The sequence below is a fragment of the Salvelinus fontinalis genome, chromosome 24 (assembly GCF_029448725.1).
Source record: "Salvelinus fontinalis isolate EN_2023a chromosome 24, ASM2944872v1, whole genome shotgun sequence".
Taxonomy (NCBI): Eukaryota; Metazoa; Chordata; class Actinopteri; order Salmoniformes; family Salmonidae; genus Salvelinus; species Salvelinus fontinalis.
Window position 1 is genome coordinate 40803777 of NC_074688.1, and position 16332 is coordinate 40820108.

Consider the following 16332-nt stretch of genomic DNA (forward strand, 5'->3'; position numbering starts at 1 on the left):
TCTGTACCTCTTCACTGTCATACATTCCTGCTCTGCCTCTGTACCTCTTCACTGTCATACATTCCTGCTCTGCTCTGCCTCTGTACCTCTTCACTGTCATACATTCCTGCTCTGCTCTGCCTCTGTACCTCTTCACTATCATACATTCCTGCTCTGCTCTGCCTCTGTTGCAGAGGCTGCAGAGGTTTTATATAGCCTCTCAGCTCCATGGTGCGTGGTGGCAGTCACAGCTCCATGATGCACTCGCACACTTACTGTACATGAAACACACTCACACACAAACACACACAAGCAGGAAAGCACTGATAAGGACACAGCAGTAGAGCCATGTAAGTTGACTACCAGCAGTGAGTTGAGAAACAGATTTTAATCTGCAGTTTTTCTCTCCTGTCTGTGCCTGTGTGTCTGTGTCTGTGCCGGTGTCTGTATCTGTGTCTGTGCATGTGTTTGTGTCTGTGTCTGTGTCTGTGCCCGTGCCCGTGCCTGTGTCTGTGCCCGTGCCCGTGCCTGTGTCTATGTCTGTGTCTGTGCCCACAGAGCAGAGACTGAGAGAGGCCTTTCAAGGAAACACATTATTGAAGGTAAGACCACACAGGCACCCGCATCACCCTGTCTGACCCTGTCGCACCCTGTCTCACCCTGTCTGACCCTGTCTCACCCTGTCTCACCCTGTCTGACCCTGTCGCACCCTGTCTCACCCTGTCTGACCCTGTCTCACAGTGTCTCACCCTGTCTCACCCTGTCGCACAGTGTCTCACCCTGTCGCACAGTGTCGCACTCTGTCTCACCCTGTCTCACCCTGTCTGACCCTGTCGCACCCTGTCTCACCCTGTCTCACCCTGTCGCACAGTGTCTCACCCTGTCTCACCCTGTCGCACAGTGTCTCACCCTGTCGCACAGTGTCTCACCCTGTCTCACCCTGTCTCATCCTGTCTCACCCTGTCGCACAGTGTCTCACCCTGTCTCACAGTGTCTGACCCTGTCTCACCCTGTCGCACAGTGTCTGACCCTGTCTCACTCTATCTCACCCTATCTGACCCTGTCTCACCCTGTCTCACTGTGTCTCACCCTGTCTCACCCTGTCTCACTGTGTCTGACCCTGTCTGACCCTGTCTCACCGTGTCTCACCTTATCTTACCCTGTCTCACTGTGTCTCACCCTGTCTCACCCTGTCTCACTGTGTCTGACCCTGTCTCACCATGTCTCACCCTGTCTCACCGTGTCTGACCCTGTCTCACCCTGTCTCACCATGTCTCACCTTATCTTACCCTGTCTCACCCTGTCTCACTGTGTCTGACTCTGTCTCACCATGTCTCACCGTGTCTCACCTTATCTTACCCTGTCTCACTCTGTCTCGCCGTGTTTCACCCTATCTCACCCTGTCTCACCCAGTCTCTCCCCTGTGAACTGTATTGATTGATATTTCCCCTCCTCCTCTTCTCTCCTCCCCTCCTCCTCTTCTCTGCCCTCCTATCCTATCCCCTCCTCAACACTCCTCCTCTCTCCTCTCCTTTTCTCCCGTCCCCCACTCGCCCCACCTCTCCTCTCCATTCCCCTCCTCTTCTCCTCTCCTCAACCCTCCTCCTCTCCCGTCCTCCTCTCCCCTCCTCTCATCTCTCTCTCCCTTCCTATCCTTCTCCCTTCCTCTCTTCTCCCGTCCTCCTCTCCCCTCCCTTCCTCTCCTCTCCCGTCCTCCTCTCCTCTCCCGTCCTCCTCTCCCGTCCTCCTCTCCCCTCCCTCCCTTCCTCTCCTCTCCCGTCCTCCTCTCCCGTCCTCCTCTCCCCTCCCTCCCTTCCTCTCCTCTCCCGTCCTCTCCTCTCCCGTCCTCCTCTCTCTCCCTTCCTCTCCTCTCCCGTCCTCCTCTCATCTCTCCCCTCCCTTCCTCTCCCCTCCCTTCCTCTCCTCTCCTCTCCCATCCTCCTCGCCCCTCCCTTCCTCTCCTCTCCCTCCTCTCTCTGTCCAGGTCTGAAGGGCTCTCTCCAGAGGTTGCAGCTGGAATACGTAGACGTGGTCTTTGCAAACCGCCCCGACACCAACACACCCATGGAGGGTGAGTCAGTCTTTTAGCATTCTTCATCGGGGACCGAGCAACCTGTCTAAGTCAGGAGGGCAGTTGGTTGATTAGTCTCATAGCCTGAAATACTACAATTGGATTGGCAGGAAGCAGTAGATGTGTTGCTCTACCAGACTAACAACCAGAGAGTATCAAGATTTCAGTTCATACTGAGGTTTACTATCTATCTATCTATACAGCATATACAGTTGAAGTCGGAGGTTTACATACACCTTAGCCAAATACATTTAAACTCAGTTTTTCACAATTCCTGACATTTAATCCTAGTAAAAATTCCCTGTCTTAGGTCAGTTAGGATCACCACTTTATTTTAAGAATGTGAAATGTCAGAATAATAGTAGAGAGAATTATTTATTTCAGCTTTAATTTCTTTCATCACATTCCCAGTGGGTCAGAAGTTTACATACACTCAATAAGTATTTGGTAGCATTGCCTTTAAATTGTTTAAGTTGAGTCAAACGTTTCGGGTAGCCTTCCACAAGCTTCCCACAATAAGTTGGGTGAATTTTGGCCCATTTCTCCTGACAGAGTAACTGAGTCAGGTTTGTAGGCCTCCATACTCGCACACGCTTTTTTAGTTCTGCCTACACATTTTCTATAGGATTGAGGTCAGGGATTTGTGATGGCCACTCCAATTCCTTGACTTTGTTGTCCTTAAGCCATTTTGCCACAACTTTGGACGTATGCTTGGGGTCATTGTCCATTTGGAAGACCCATTTGCGACCAAGCTTTAACTTCCTGACTGATGTCTTGAGATGTTGCTTCAATATATCTACATCATTATCTTCCATCATGATGCCATCTATTTTGTGAAGTGCACCAGTCCCTCCTGCAGCAAAGCACCCCCACAACATGATGCTGCCACCCCCGTGCTTCACGGTTGGGATGGTGTTCTTCGGCTTGCAAGCGTCCCCCTTTTTCCTCCAAACATAACGATGGTCATTAATGCCAAACAGTTATATTTTTGTTTCATCAGACCAGAGGACATTTGTCCAAAAAGTACGATCTTTGTCCCCATGTGCAGTTGCAAACCGTAGTCTGGCTTTTATATGGTGGTTTTGGAGCAGTGGCTTCTTCCTTGCTGAGCGGCCTTTCAGGTTATGTCGATATAGGACTCGTTTTACTGTGGATATAGATACTTTTGTGCCTGTTTCCTCCAGCATCTTCACAAGGTCGTTTGCTGTTGTTCTGGGATTGATTTGCACTTTTCGCACCAAAGTACGTTCATCTCTAGGAGACAGAACGCGTCTCCTTCCTGAGCGGTATGATGGCTGCGTGGTCCCATGGTGTTTATACTTGCGTACTATTGTTTGTACAGATGAACGTGGTACCTTCAGGCATTTGGAAATTGCTCCCAGGGATGAACCAGACTTGTGGAGGTCTACTTTTTTTTCTGAGGTCTTGGCTGATTTATTTTGATTTTCCCATGATGTCAAGCAAAGAGGCACTGAGTTTGAAGGTAGGCCTTGAAATACATCCACAGGTACACCTCCAATTGACTCAAATAATGTCAATTAGCCTATCATAAGCTTCTAACGCCATGACATCATTTTCTGGAATTTTCCAAGCTGTTTAAAGGCACAGTCAATTTAGTGTATGTAAACTTCTGACCAACAGGAATTGTGATACAGTGAATTATAAGTGAAATAATCTGTCTGTAAACAATTGTTGGAAAAATTACTTGTGTTATGCACAAAGTAGATGTCCTAACCGACCTGCCAAAACCATAGTTTGTTAACAAGAAATGTGTGGAGTGGTTGAAAAACGAGTTTTAATGACTCCAACCTGAGTGTATGTAAACTTCCGACTTCAACTGTATATATAAATGTAATTATATATATCAAAGAAAGTCAGAAAGTGAATTCCTGGCCTTGACTGTTTGGACTGAAGACGGTTCCTATGGGGACCACTGGGGGCTGGTGGTGGTAGTAAAAAGAATCAGAAACAATGTGCTGTTTCCTGTGGAACTCACTCTCACACAGACACATCAACAAGCACAATGAACCCATGCACATCTTGAAACATCGAAACAAACAAATGCAAAGTTCTTCAGTCAGTCTTGTTCTTTTGTTAATATTCTTTGGCTTTTAAAAAACATTGTTCATAGAGTGAATAAGGAGAAAGTGTGAAAAAGCAGAAAGAGAGAGAGAGAGAGAGAAAGAGAGAAAGAGAGAAAGAGAGAGAGAGAAAGAGAGAGAGAGAGATAGAGAGAGAGAGAGAGAGAGATGAATGTAGATCAGTCTGTGGTGATGAGAGCGTAAAGCTGTTTAGCCCCTCATGTCTCATAGTGCTTGTGTTTCATAAAGCTGTCTTTGTCAAGCACATCCTGACCAAGGACTCCCAATAGAAAATGATTCTGACATAACATTCTCCTTTTCACTCCTCCACCTCCCTCCTCTCCCACTCATTTTGTTCTCACTATAGCACCATTGTGTGATGGACCATCTCCAGCTTCTGGTACCCCTTAAAAGCCTAATCAATCTGCCATCTGTTCCCGCCTTAAAGGCTCTGCATGGTCAATCTGGCTTCTGCATTGACCGTGCAGCATTTACGGTGATACGGCCTCTGCAGAAGTCAGTCATACTCCTTGCGCTTTGAGGAGCAGCCCAGTGCTGTTAATTAGAGCTGTTGTGAAGAAGGTTATCAAGGAAGTGAGTTTGTGTTTATACAGGACATTCCGCCCCCACCTACCGTCAACCAATCATGTAAATGTGGATTTATAAGGAGCCCTCCGCATTGTAACAACATTTGGGAGGTGCACAGCGATGCATTATGAGCTCTGTGTGGTCTCCAGAGGCACCTTCATTCAGAGACTCTGACTACTTTTTCAGATCAGCCATGAATTGGCTTTCACTCCTTGCAGACAGTGCAGCACGAGAGAGATAGGGAGAGGGAGGGGGAGAGGGAGGGAGGGAGAGAGAGAGAGAGAGAGAGAGAGAGAGAGAGAGAGAGAGAGAGAGAGAGAGGGGGAGAGGGAGCGGGAGCGGGAGAGACCTTGAATTGAGATAGAAAGAGAGGGGGGAGATAGTGAAACAGCTAGAGAGAGAAAAAGTGGGGGAGGGAGAAAGAGATATTTATCTGTTCATTTATTTTCCTTTGTCATTTCTACTTTTAGCACATTGTAACAACACGGTACATAGTTAATAACAACACGGTACAGCGTTAATAACAACACGGTACAGCGTTAATAACAACATGGTACATAGTTAATAACAACATGGTACATAGTTAATAACAACACGGTACAGCGTTAATAACAACACGGTACAGGGTTAATAACAACACGGTACAGCGTTAATAACAACACGGTACATAGTTAATAACAACACGGTACAGCGCTAATAACAACACGGTACATAGTTAATAACAGCACGGTACATAGTTAATAACAACACGGTACATAGTTAATAACAACATGGTACATAGTTAATAACAACATGGTACATAGTTAATAACAACACGGTACAGCGTTAATAACAACACGGTACAGTGTTAATAACAACACGGTACAGCGTTAATAACACCACGGTACATAGTTAATAACAACATGGTACAGCGTTTCTAACAACACGGTACATAGTTAATAACAACACGGTACATAGTTAATAACAACACGGTACAGCGTTAATAACAACACGGTACATAGTTAATAACAACATGGTACAGCGTTAATAACAACACGGTACAGCGTTAATAACAACACGGTACATAGTTAATAACAACACGGTACAGCGTTAATAACAACACGGTACATAGTTAATAACAGCACGGTACATAGTTAATAACAACACGGTACATAGTTAATAACAACACGGTACATAGTTAATAACAACACGGTACATAGTTAATAACAACACGGTACAGCGTTAATAACAACACGGTACAGCGTTAATAACAACACGGTACATAGTTAATAACAACACGGTACAGCGTTAATAACAACACGGTACAGCGTTAATAACAACACGGTACAGCGTTAATAACAACACGGTACAGCGTTAATAACAACACGGTACAGCGTTAATAACAACACGGTACATAGTTAATAACAACACGGTACAGCGTTTCTAACAACACGGTACATAGTTAATAACAACACGGTACATAGTTAATAACAACACGGTACATAGTTAATAACAACACAGTACATAGTTAATAACAACACGGTACGGCGTTAATAACAACACGGTACGGCGTTAATAACAACACGATACATAGTTAATAACAACACGGTACATAGTTAATAACAACACGGTACATAGTTAATAACAACACGGTACATAGTTAATAACAACACGGTACGGCGTTAATAACAACACGGTACATTATTAATAACAACACGGTACATAGTTAATAACAACACGGTACGGCGTTAATAACAACACGGTACAGTTTTAATAACAACACGGTACATGGTTAATAACAACACGGTACAGGGTTAATAACAACACGGTACGGCGTTAATAACAACACGATACATAGTTAATAACAACACGGTACATAGTTAATAACAACACGGTACATGGTTTATAACAACACGGTACATAGTTAATAACACAGTACAGCGTTTATAACAACACGGTACATAGTTAATAACAACACGGTACATGTTTAATAACAACACGGTACAGCGTTAATAACAACACGGTACATAGTTAATAACACGGTACATAGTTAATAACAACACAGTACATAGTTAATAACACGGTACAGCGTTTATAACAACATGGTACATAGTTAATAACAACACGGTACATAGTTAATAACAACACGGTACAGGGTTAATAACAACACGGTACATAGTTAATAACAACACGGTACATCGTTAATAACAACACGGTACATGGTTAATAACAACACGGTACATAGTTAATAACAACACGGTACAGCGTTAATAACAACACGGTACATAGTTAATAACAACACGGTACAGCGTTAATAACAACACGGTACATAGTTAATAACACGGTACATAGTTAATAACACGGTACAGCGTTAATAACAACACGGTACATGGTTAATAACAACACGGTACATGGTTACTAACAACACGGTACATAGTTAATAACAGCACGGTACATAGTTAATAACATCACGGTACATAGTTAATAACAACACGGTACATAGTTAATAACAACACGGTACGGCGTTAATAACAACACGATACATAGTTAATAACAACACGGTACATAGTTAATAACAACACGGTACATGGTTAATAACAACACGGTACAGGGTTAATAACAACACGGTACATAGTTAATAACAACACGGTACATAGTTAATAACAACACGGTACATAGTTAATAACAACACGGTACATAGTTAATAACAACACGGTACAGGGTTAATAACAACACGGTACAGCGTTAATAACAACACGGTACATGGTTAATAACAACATGGTACATAGTTAATAACAACACAGTAAAGCGTTAATAACAACACGGTACATAGTTAATAACAACACATTACATAGTTAATAACACCACGGTACATAGTTAGTAACAACACGGTACAGCGTTTGTAACAACACGGTACAGCGTTTGTAACAACACGGTACATAGTTAATAACAACACGGTACAGCGTTAATAACAACACGGTCCATAGTTAATAACAACACGGTACAGCGTTAATAACAACACGGTACAGCGTTAATAACAACACGGTACAGCGTTAATAACAACACGGTACAGCGTTAATAACAACACGGTACATAGTTAATAACAACACGGTACATCGTTAATAACAACACGGTACATGGTTAATAACAACACGGTACAGAGTTAATAACAACACGGTACATAGTTAATAACAACACGGTACATCGTTAATAACAACACGGTACATGGTTAATAACAACACTGTACAGTGTTAATAACAACACGGTATTGCGTTAATAACAACACGCTACATAGTTAATAACAACACGGTACGACGTTAATAACAACACGGTACATAGTTAATAACAACACGGTACAGGGTTAATAACAACACGGTACATGGTTAATAACAACACGGTACATGGTTAATAACAACACGGTACATGGTTAATAACAACACGGTACATGGTTAATAACAACACGGTACATCGTTAATAACAACACGGTACAGCGTTAATAACAACACGGTACAGCGTTAATAACAACACGGTACAGCGTTAATAACAACACGGTACAGCGTTAATAACAACACGGTACATAGTTAATAACAACACGGTACATAGTTAATAACAACACGGTACATAGTTAATAACAACACGGTACAGTGTTAATAACAACACGGTACAGGGTTAATAACAACACGGTACAGGGTTAATAACAACACGGTACAGGGTTAATAACAACACGGTACAGGGTTAATAACAACACGGTGCAGGGTTAATAACAACACGGTACAGTATTAATAACAACACGGTACATAGTTAATAACAACATGGTACATAGTTAATAACAACACGGTACATAGTTAATAACAACACAGTACAGCGTTTATAACAACACGGTACATAGTTAATAACAACACGGTACATGGTTAATAACACGGTACAGGGTTAATAACAACACGGTACATAGTTAATAACAACACGGTACATAGTTAATAACAACACGGTACAGGGTTAATAACAACACGGTACATAGTTAATAACAACACGGTACAGTGTTAATAACAACACGGTACATAGTTAATAACAACACGGTACATTATTAATAACAACACGGTACATAGTTAATAACAACACGGTACGGCGTTAATAACAACACGGTACAGTTTTAATAACAACACGGTACATGGTTAATAACAACACGGTACAGGGTTAATAACAACACGGTACGGCGTTAATAACAACACGATACATAGTTAATAACAACACGGTACATAGTTAATAACAACACGGTACATGGTTTATAACAACACGGTACATAGTTAATAACACAGTACAGCGTTTATAACAACACGGTACATAGTTAATAACAACACGGTACATGTTTAATAACAACACGGTACAGCGTTAATAACAACACGGTACATAGTTAATAACACGGTACATAGTTAATAACAACACAGTACATAGTTAATAACACGGTACAGCATTAATAACAACACGGTACATAGTTAATAACAACACGGTACATGGTTAATAACAACACGGTACAGGGTTAATAACAACACGGTACATAGTTAATAACAACACGGTACATCGTTAATAACAACACGGTACATGGTTAATAACAACACGGTACATAGTTAATAACAACACGGTACAGCGTTAAGAACAACACGGTACATAGTTAATAACAACACGGTACAGCGTTAATAACAACACGGTACATAGTTAATAACACGGTACAGCGTTAATAACAACACGGTACATGGTTAATAACAACACGGTACATGGTTACTAACAACACGGTACATAGTTAATAACAGCACGGTACATAGTTAATAACATCACGGTACATAGTTAATAACAACACGGTACATAGTTAATAACAACACGGTACGGCGTTAATAACAACACGATACATAGTTAATAACAACACGGTACATAGTTAATAACAACACGGTACATGGTTAATAACAACACGGTACAGGGTTAATAACAACACGGTACATAGTTAATAACAACACGGTACATGGTTAATAACACCACGGTACAGGGTTAATAACAACACGGTACATAGTTAATAACAACACGGTAAATAGTTAATAACAACACGGTACATAGTTAATAACAACACAGTACATGGTTAATAACAACATGGTACATGGTTAATAACAACACGGTACAGGGTTAATAACAACACGGTACGGCGTTAATAACAACACGGTACGGCGTTAATAACAACACGATACATAGTTAATAACAACACGGTACATAGTTAATAACAACACGGTACATGGTTAATAACAACACGGTACAGGGTTAATAACAACACGGTACATAGTTAATAACAACACGGTACATGGTTAATAACAACACGGTACAGGGTTAATAACAACACGGTACATAGTTAATAACAACACGGTACATAGTTAATAACAACACGGTACATAGTTAATAACAACACAGTACATAGTTAATAACAACACAGTACATAGTTAATAACAACACGGTACATAGGTAATAACAACACGGTACATAGTTAATAACAACACGGTACATAGTTAATAACAACACGGTACATAGTTAATAACAACACGGTACATAGTTAATAACAACACGGTACATAGTTAATAACAACACGGTACATAGTTAATAACAACACGGTACATAGTTAATAACAACACGGTACAGGGTTAATAACAACACGGTACAGCGTTAATAACAACACGGTACATGGTTAATAACAACATGGTACATAGTTAATAACAACACAGTAAAGCGTTAATAACAACACGGTACATAGTTAATAACAACACATTACATAGTTAATAACACCACGGTACATAGTTAGTAACAACACGGTACAGCATTTGTAACAACACGGTACATAGTTAATAACAACACGGTACAGCGTTAATAACAACACGGTACAGCGTTAATAACAACACGGTCCATAGTTAATAACAACACGGTACAGCGTTAATAACAACACGGTACAGCGTTAATAACAACACGGTACATAGTTAATAACAACACGGTACATCGTTAATAACAACACGGTACATGGTTAATAACAACACGGTACAGAGTTAATAACAACACGGTACATAGTTAATAACAACACGGTACATCGTTAATAACAACACTGTACATGGTTAATAACAACACTGTACATAGGTAATAACAACACGGTACATAGTTAATAACAACACGGTACATAGTTAATAACAACACGGTACATAGTTAATAACAACACGGTACATAGTTAATAACAACACGGTACATAGTTAATAACAACACGGTACATAGTTAATAACAACACGGTACATAGTTAATAACAACACGGTACAGGGTTAATAACAACACGGTACAGCGTTAATAACAACACGGTACATGGTTAATAACAACATGGTACATAGTTAATAACAACACAGTAAAGCGTTAATAACAACACGGTACATAGTTAATAACAACACATTACATAGTTAATAACACCACGGTACATAGTTAGTAACAACACGGTACAGCGTTTGTAACAACACGGTACATAGTTAATAACAACACGGTACAGCGTTAATAACAACACGGTACAGCGTTAATAACAACACGGTCCATAGTTGATAACAACACGGTACAGCGTTAATAACAACACGGTACAGCGTTAATAACAACACGGTACAGCGTTAATAACAACACGGTACATAGTTAATAACAACACGGTACATCGTTAATAACAACACGGTACATGGTTAATAACAACACGGTACAGAGTTAATAACAACACGGTACATAGTTAATAACAACACGGTACATCGTTAATAACAACACGGTACATGGTTAATAACAACACTGTACAGTGTTAATAACAACACGGTATTGCGTTAATAACAACACGCTACATAGTTAATAACAACACGGTACGACGTTAATAACAACACGGTACATAGTTAATAACAACACAGTACAGGGTTAATAACAACACGGTACATGGTTAATAACAACACGGTACATGGTTAATAACAACACGGTACATGGTTAATAACAACACGGTACATGGTTAATAACAACACGGTACATCGTTAATAACAACACGGTACATCGTTAATAACAACACGGTACAGCGTTAATAACAACACGGTACAGCGTTAATAACAACACGGTACAGCGTTAATAACAACACGGTACAGCGTTAATAACAACACGGTACATAGTTAATAACAACACGGTACATAGTTAATAACAACACGGTACATAGTTAATAACAACACGGTACAGTGTTAATAACAACACGGTACAGGGTTAATAACAACACGGTACAGGGTTAATAACAACACGGTACAGGGTTAATAACAACACGGTACAGGGTTAATAACAACACGGTACAGGGTTAATAACAACACGGTACAGGGTTAATAACAACACGGTACAGTATTAATAACAACACGGTACATAGTTAATAACAACATGGTACATAGTTAATAACAACACGGTACATAGTTAATAACAACACGATACAGTGTTAGTAATAACACAGTACAGCGTTTATAACAACACGGTACATAGTTAATAACAACACGGTACATGGTTAATAGCACGGTACAGGGTTAATAACACCACGGTACAGTGTTAATAACACAGTACAGCGTTAATAACAACACGGTACAGCGTTAATAACAACACGGTACATAGTTAATAACACAGTACAGCGTTTATAACAACACGGTACAGCGTTAATAACAACACGGTACATGGTTAATAACAACACGGTACATGGTTAATAACAACACGGTACAGGGTTAATAACAACACGGTACAGGGTTAATAACAACACGGTACAGTGTTAATAACAACACGGTACATAGTTAATAGCAACACGGTACAGGGTTAATAACAACACGGTACATAGTTAATAACAACACGGTACAGTGTTAATAACAACACGGTACATAGTTAATAACAACACGGTACATTATTAATAACAACACGGTACATAGTTAATAACAACACGGTACGGCGTTAATAACAACACGGTACAGTTTTAATAACAACACGGTACATGGTTAATAACAACACGGTACAGGGTTAATAACAACACGGTACGGCGTTAATAACAACACGATACATAGTTAATAACAACACGGTACATAGTTAATAACAACACGGTACATGGTTAATAACAACACGGTACATAGTTAATAACACAGTACAGCGTTTATAACAACACGGTACATAGTTAATAACAACACGGTACATGTTTAATAACAACACGGTACAGCGTTAATAACAACACGGTACATAGTTAATAACACGGTACATAGTTAATAACAACACAGTACATAGTTAATAACACGGTACAGCGTTAATAACAACACGGTACATAGTTAATAACAACACGGTACATAGTTAATAACAACACGGTACAGGGTTAATAACAACACGGTACATAGTTAATAACAACACGGTACATCGTTAATAACAACACGGTACATGGTTAATAACAACACGGTACATAGTTAATAACAACACGGTACAGCGTTAATAACAACACGGTACATAGTTAATAACAACACGGTACAGCGTTAATAACAACACGGTACATAGTTAATAACACGGTACAGCGTTAATAACAACACGGTACATGGTTAATAACAACACGGTACATAGTTAATAACAACACGGTACAGCGTTAATAACAACACGGTACGGCGTTAATAACAACACGGTACAGGGTTAATAACAACACGGTACATAGTTAATAACAACACGGTACATGGTTAATAACACCACGGTACAGGGTTAATAACAACACGGTACATAGTTAATAACAACACGGTAAATAGTTAATAACAACACGGTACATAGTTAATAACAACACGGTACATAGTTAATAACAACACGGTACATAGTTAATAACAACACGGTACATAGTTAATAACAACACGGTACATAGTTAATAACAACACGGTACATAGTTAATAACAACACGGTACATAGTTAATAACAACACGGTACATAGTTAATAACAACACGGTACATGGTTAACAACACGGTACATGGTTAATAACACCACGGTACAGGGTTAATAACAACACGGTACATAGTTAATAACAACACGGTAAATAGTTAATAACAACACGGTACATAGTTAATAACAACACGGTACATAGTTAATAACAACACGGTACATAGTTAATAACAACACGGTACATAGTTAATAACAACACGGTACATAGTTAATAACAACACGGTACATAGTTAATAACAACACGGTACATAGTTAATAACAACACGGTACAGGGTTAATAACAACACGGTACAGCGTTAATAACAACACGGTACATGGTTAATAACAACATGGTACATAGTTAATAACAACACAGTAAAGCGTTAATAACAAAACGGTACATAGTTAATAACAACACATTACATAGTTAATAACACCACGGTACATAGTTAGTAACAACACGGTACAGCGTTTGTAACAACACGGTACATAGTTAATAACAACACGGTACAGCGTTAATAACAACACGGTACAGCGTTAATAACAACACGGTCCATAGTTAATAACAACACGGTACAGCGTTAATAACAACACGGTACAGCGTTAATAACAACACGGTACAGCGTTAATAACAACACGGTACATAGTTAATAACAACACGGTACATCGTTAATAACAACACGGTACATGGTTAATAACAACACGGTACAGAGTTAATAACAACACGGTACATAGTTAATAACAACACGGTACATCGTTAATAACAACACGGTACATGGTTAATAACAACACTGTACAGTGTTAATAACAACACGGTATTGCGTTAATAACAACACGCTACATAGTTAATAACAACACGGTACGACGTTAATAACAACACGGTACATAGTTAATAACAACACGGTACAGGGTTAATAACAACACGGTACATGGTTAATAACAACACGGTACATGGTTAATAACAACACGGTACATGGTTAATAACAACACGGTACATGGTTAATAACAACACGGTACATAGTTAATAACAACACGGTACATCGTTAATAACAACACGGTACATCGTTAATAACAACACGGTACAGCGTTAATAACAACACGGTACAGCGTTAATAACAACACGGTACAGTGTTAATAACAACACGGTACATAGTTAATAACAACACGGTACATAGTTAATAACAACACGGTACATAGTTAATAACAACACGGTACAGTGTTAATAACAACACGGTACTGGGTTAATAACAACACGGTACAGGGTTAATAACAACACGGTACAGGGTTAATAACAACACGGTACAGGGTTAATAACAACACGGTACAGGGTTAATAACAACACGGTACAGTATTAATAACAACACGGTACATAGTTAATAACAACATGGTACATAGTTAATAACAACACGGTACATAGTTAATAACAACACGGTACAGTGTTAATAATAACACAGTACAGCGTTTATAACAACACGGTACATAGTTAATAACAACACGGTACATGGTTAATAACACGGTACAGGGTTAATAACACCACGGTACAGTGTTAATAACACAGTACAGCGTTAATAACACCACGGTACAGTGTTAATAACACAGTACAGCGTTAATAACAACACGGTACAGCGTTTATAACAACACGGTACAGCGTTAATAACAACACGGTACATGGTTAATAACAACACGGTACATGGTTAATAACAACACGGTACAGGGTTAATAACAACACGGTACAGGGTTAATAACAACACGGTACAGTGTTAATAACAACACGGTACATAGTTAATAACAACACGGTACAGGGTTAATAACAACACGGTACATAGTTAATAACAACACGGTACAGTGTTAATAACAACACGGTACATAGTTAATAACAACACGGTACATTATTAATAACAACACGGTACATAGTTAATAACAACACGGTACGGCGTTAATAACAACACGGTACAGTTTTAATAACAACACGGTACATGGTTAATAACAACACGGTACAGGGTTAATAACAACACGGTACGGCGTTAATAACAACACGATACATAGTTAATAACAACACGGTACATAGTTAATAACAACACGGTACATGGTTAATAACAACACGGTACATAGTTAATAACACAGTACAGCGTTTATAACAACACGGTACATAGTTAATAACAACACGGTACATGTTTAATAACAACACGGTACAGCGTTAATAACAACACGGTACATAGTTAATAACACGGTACATAGTTAATAACAACACAGTACATAGTTAATAACACGGTACAGCGTTAATAACAACACGGTACATAGTTAATAACAACACGGTACATAGTTAATAACAACACGGTACAGGGTTAATAACAACACGGTACATAGTTAATAACAACACGGTACATCGTTAATAACAACACGGTACATGGTTAATAACAACACGGTACATAGTTAATAACAACACGGTACAGCGTTAATAACAACACGGTACATAGTTAATAACAACACGGTACAGCGTTAATAACAACACGGTACATAGTTAATAACACGGTACAGCGTTAATAACAACACGGTACATGGTTAATAACAACACGGTACATGGTTACTAACAACACGGTACATAGTTAATAACAACACGGTATATAGTTAATAACAACACGGTA

The 16332-nt window shown here is 39.5% G+C and overlaps 1 protein-coding gene across 3 annotated transcripts in view; it reads left to right on the plus strand.

The window, feature by feature from the left end:
• The window catches only part of LOC129822439 (voltage-gated potassium channel subunit beta-1-like), a 225187-nt gene that overhangs the window by 197602 nt on the left and 11253 nt on the right, over positions 1-16332 (plus strand). For all 3 annotated transcript variants that reach the window (XM_055880722.1, XM_055880720.1, XM_055880723.1), the window contains exons 7-8: positions 538-581; positions 1964-2050. In XM_055880722.1, the coding sequence (XP_055736697.1) occupies positions 538-581; positions 1964-2050 (131 nt within the window). The remainder of the gene's footprint in view (positions 1-537; positions 582-1963; positions 2051-16332) is intronic.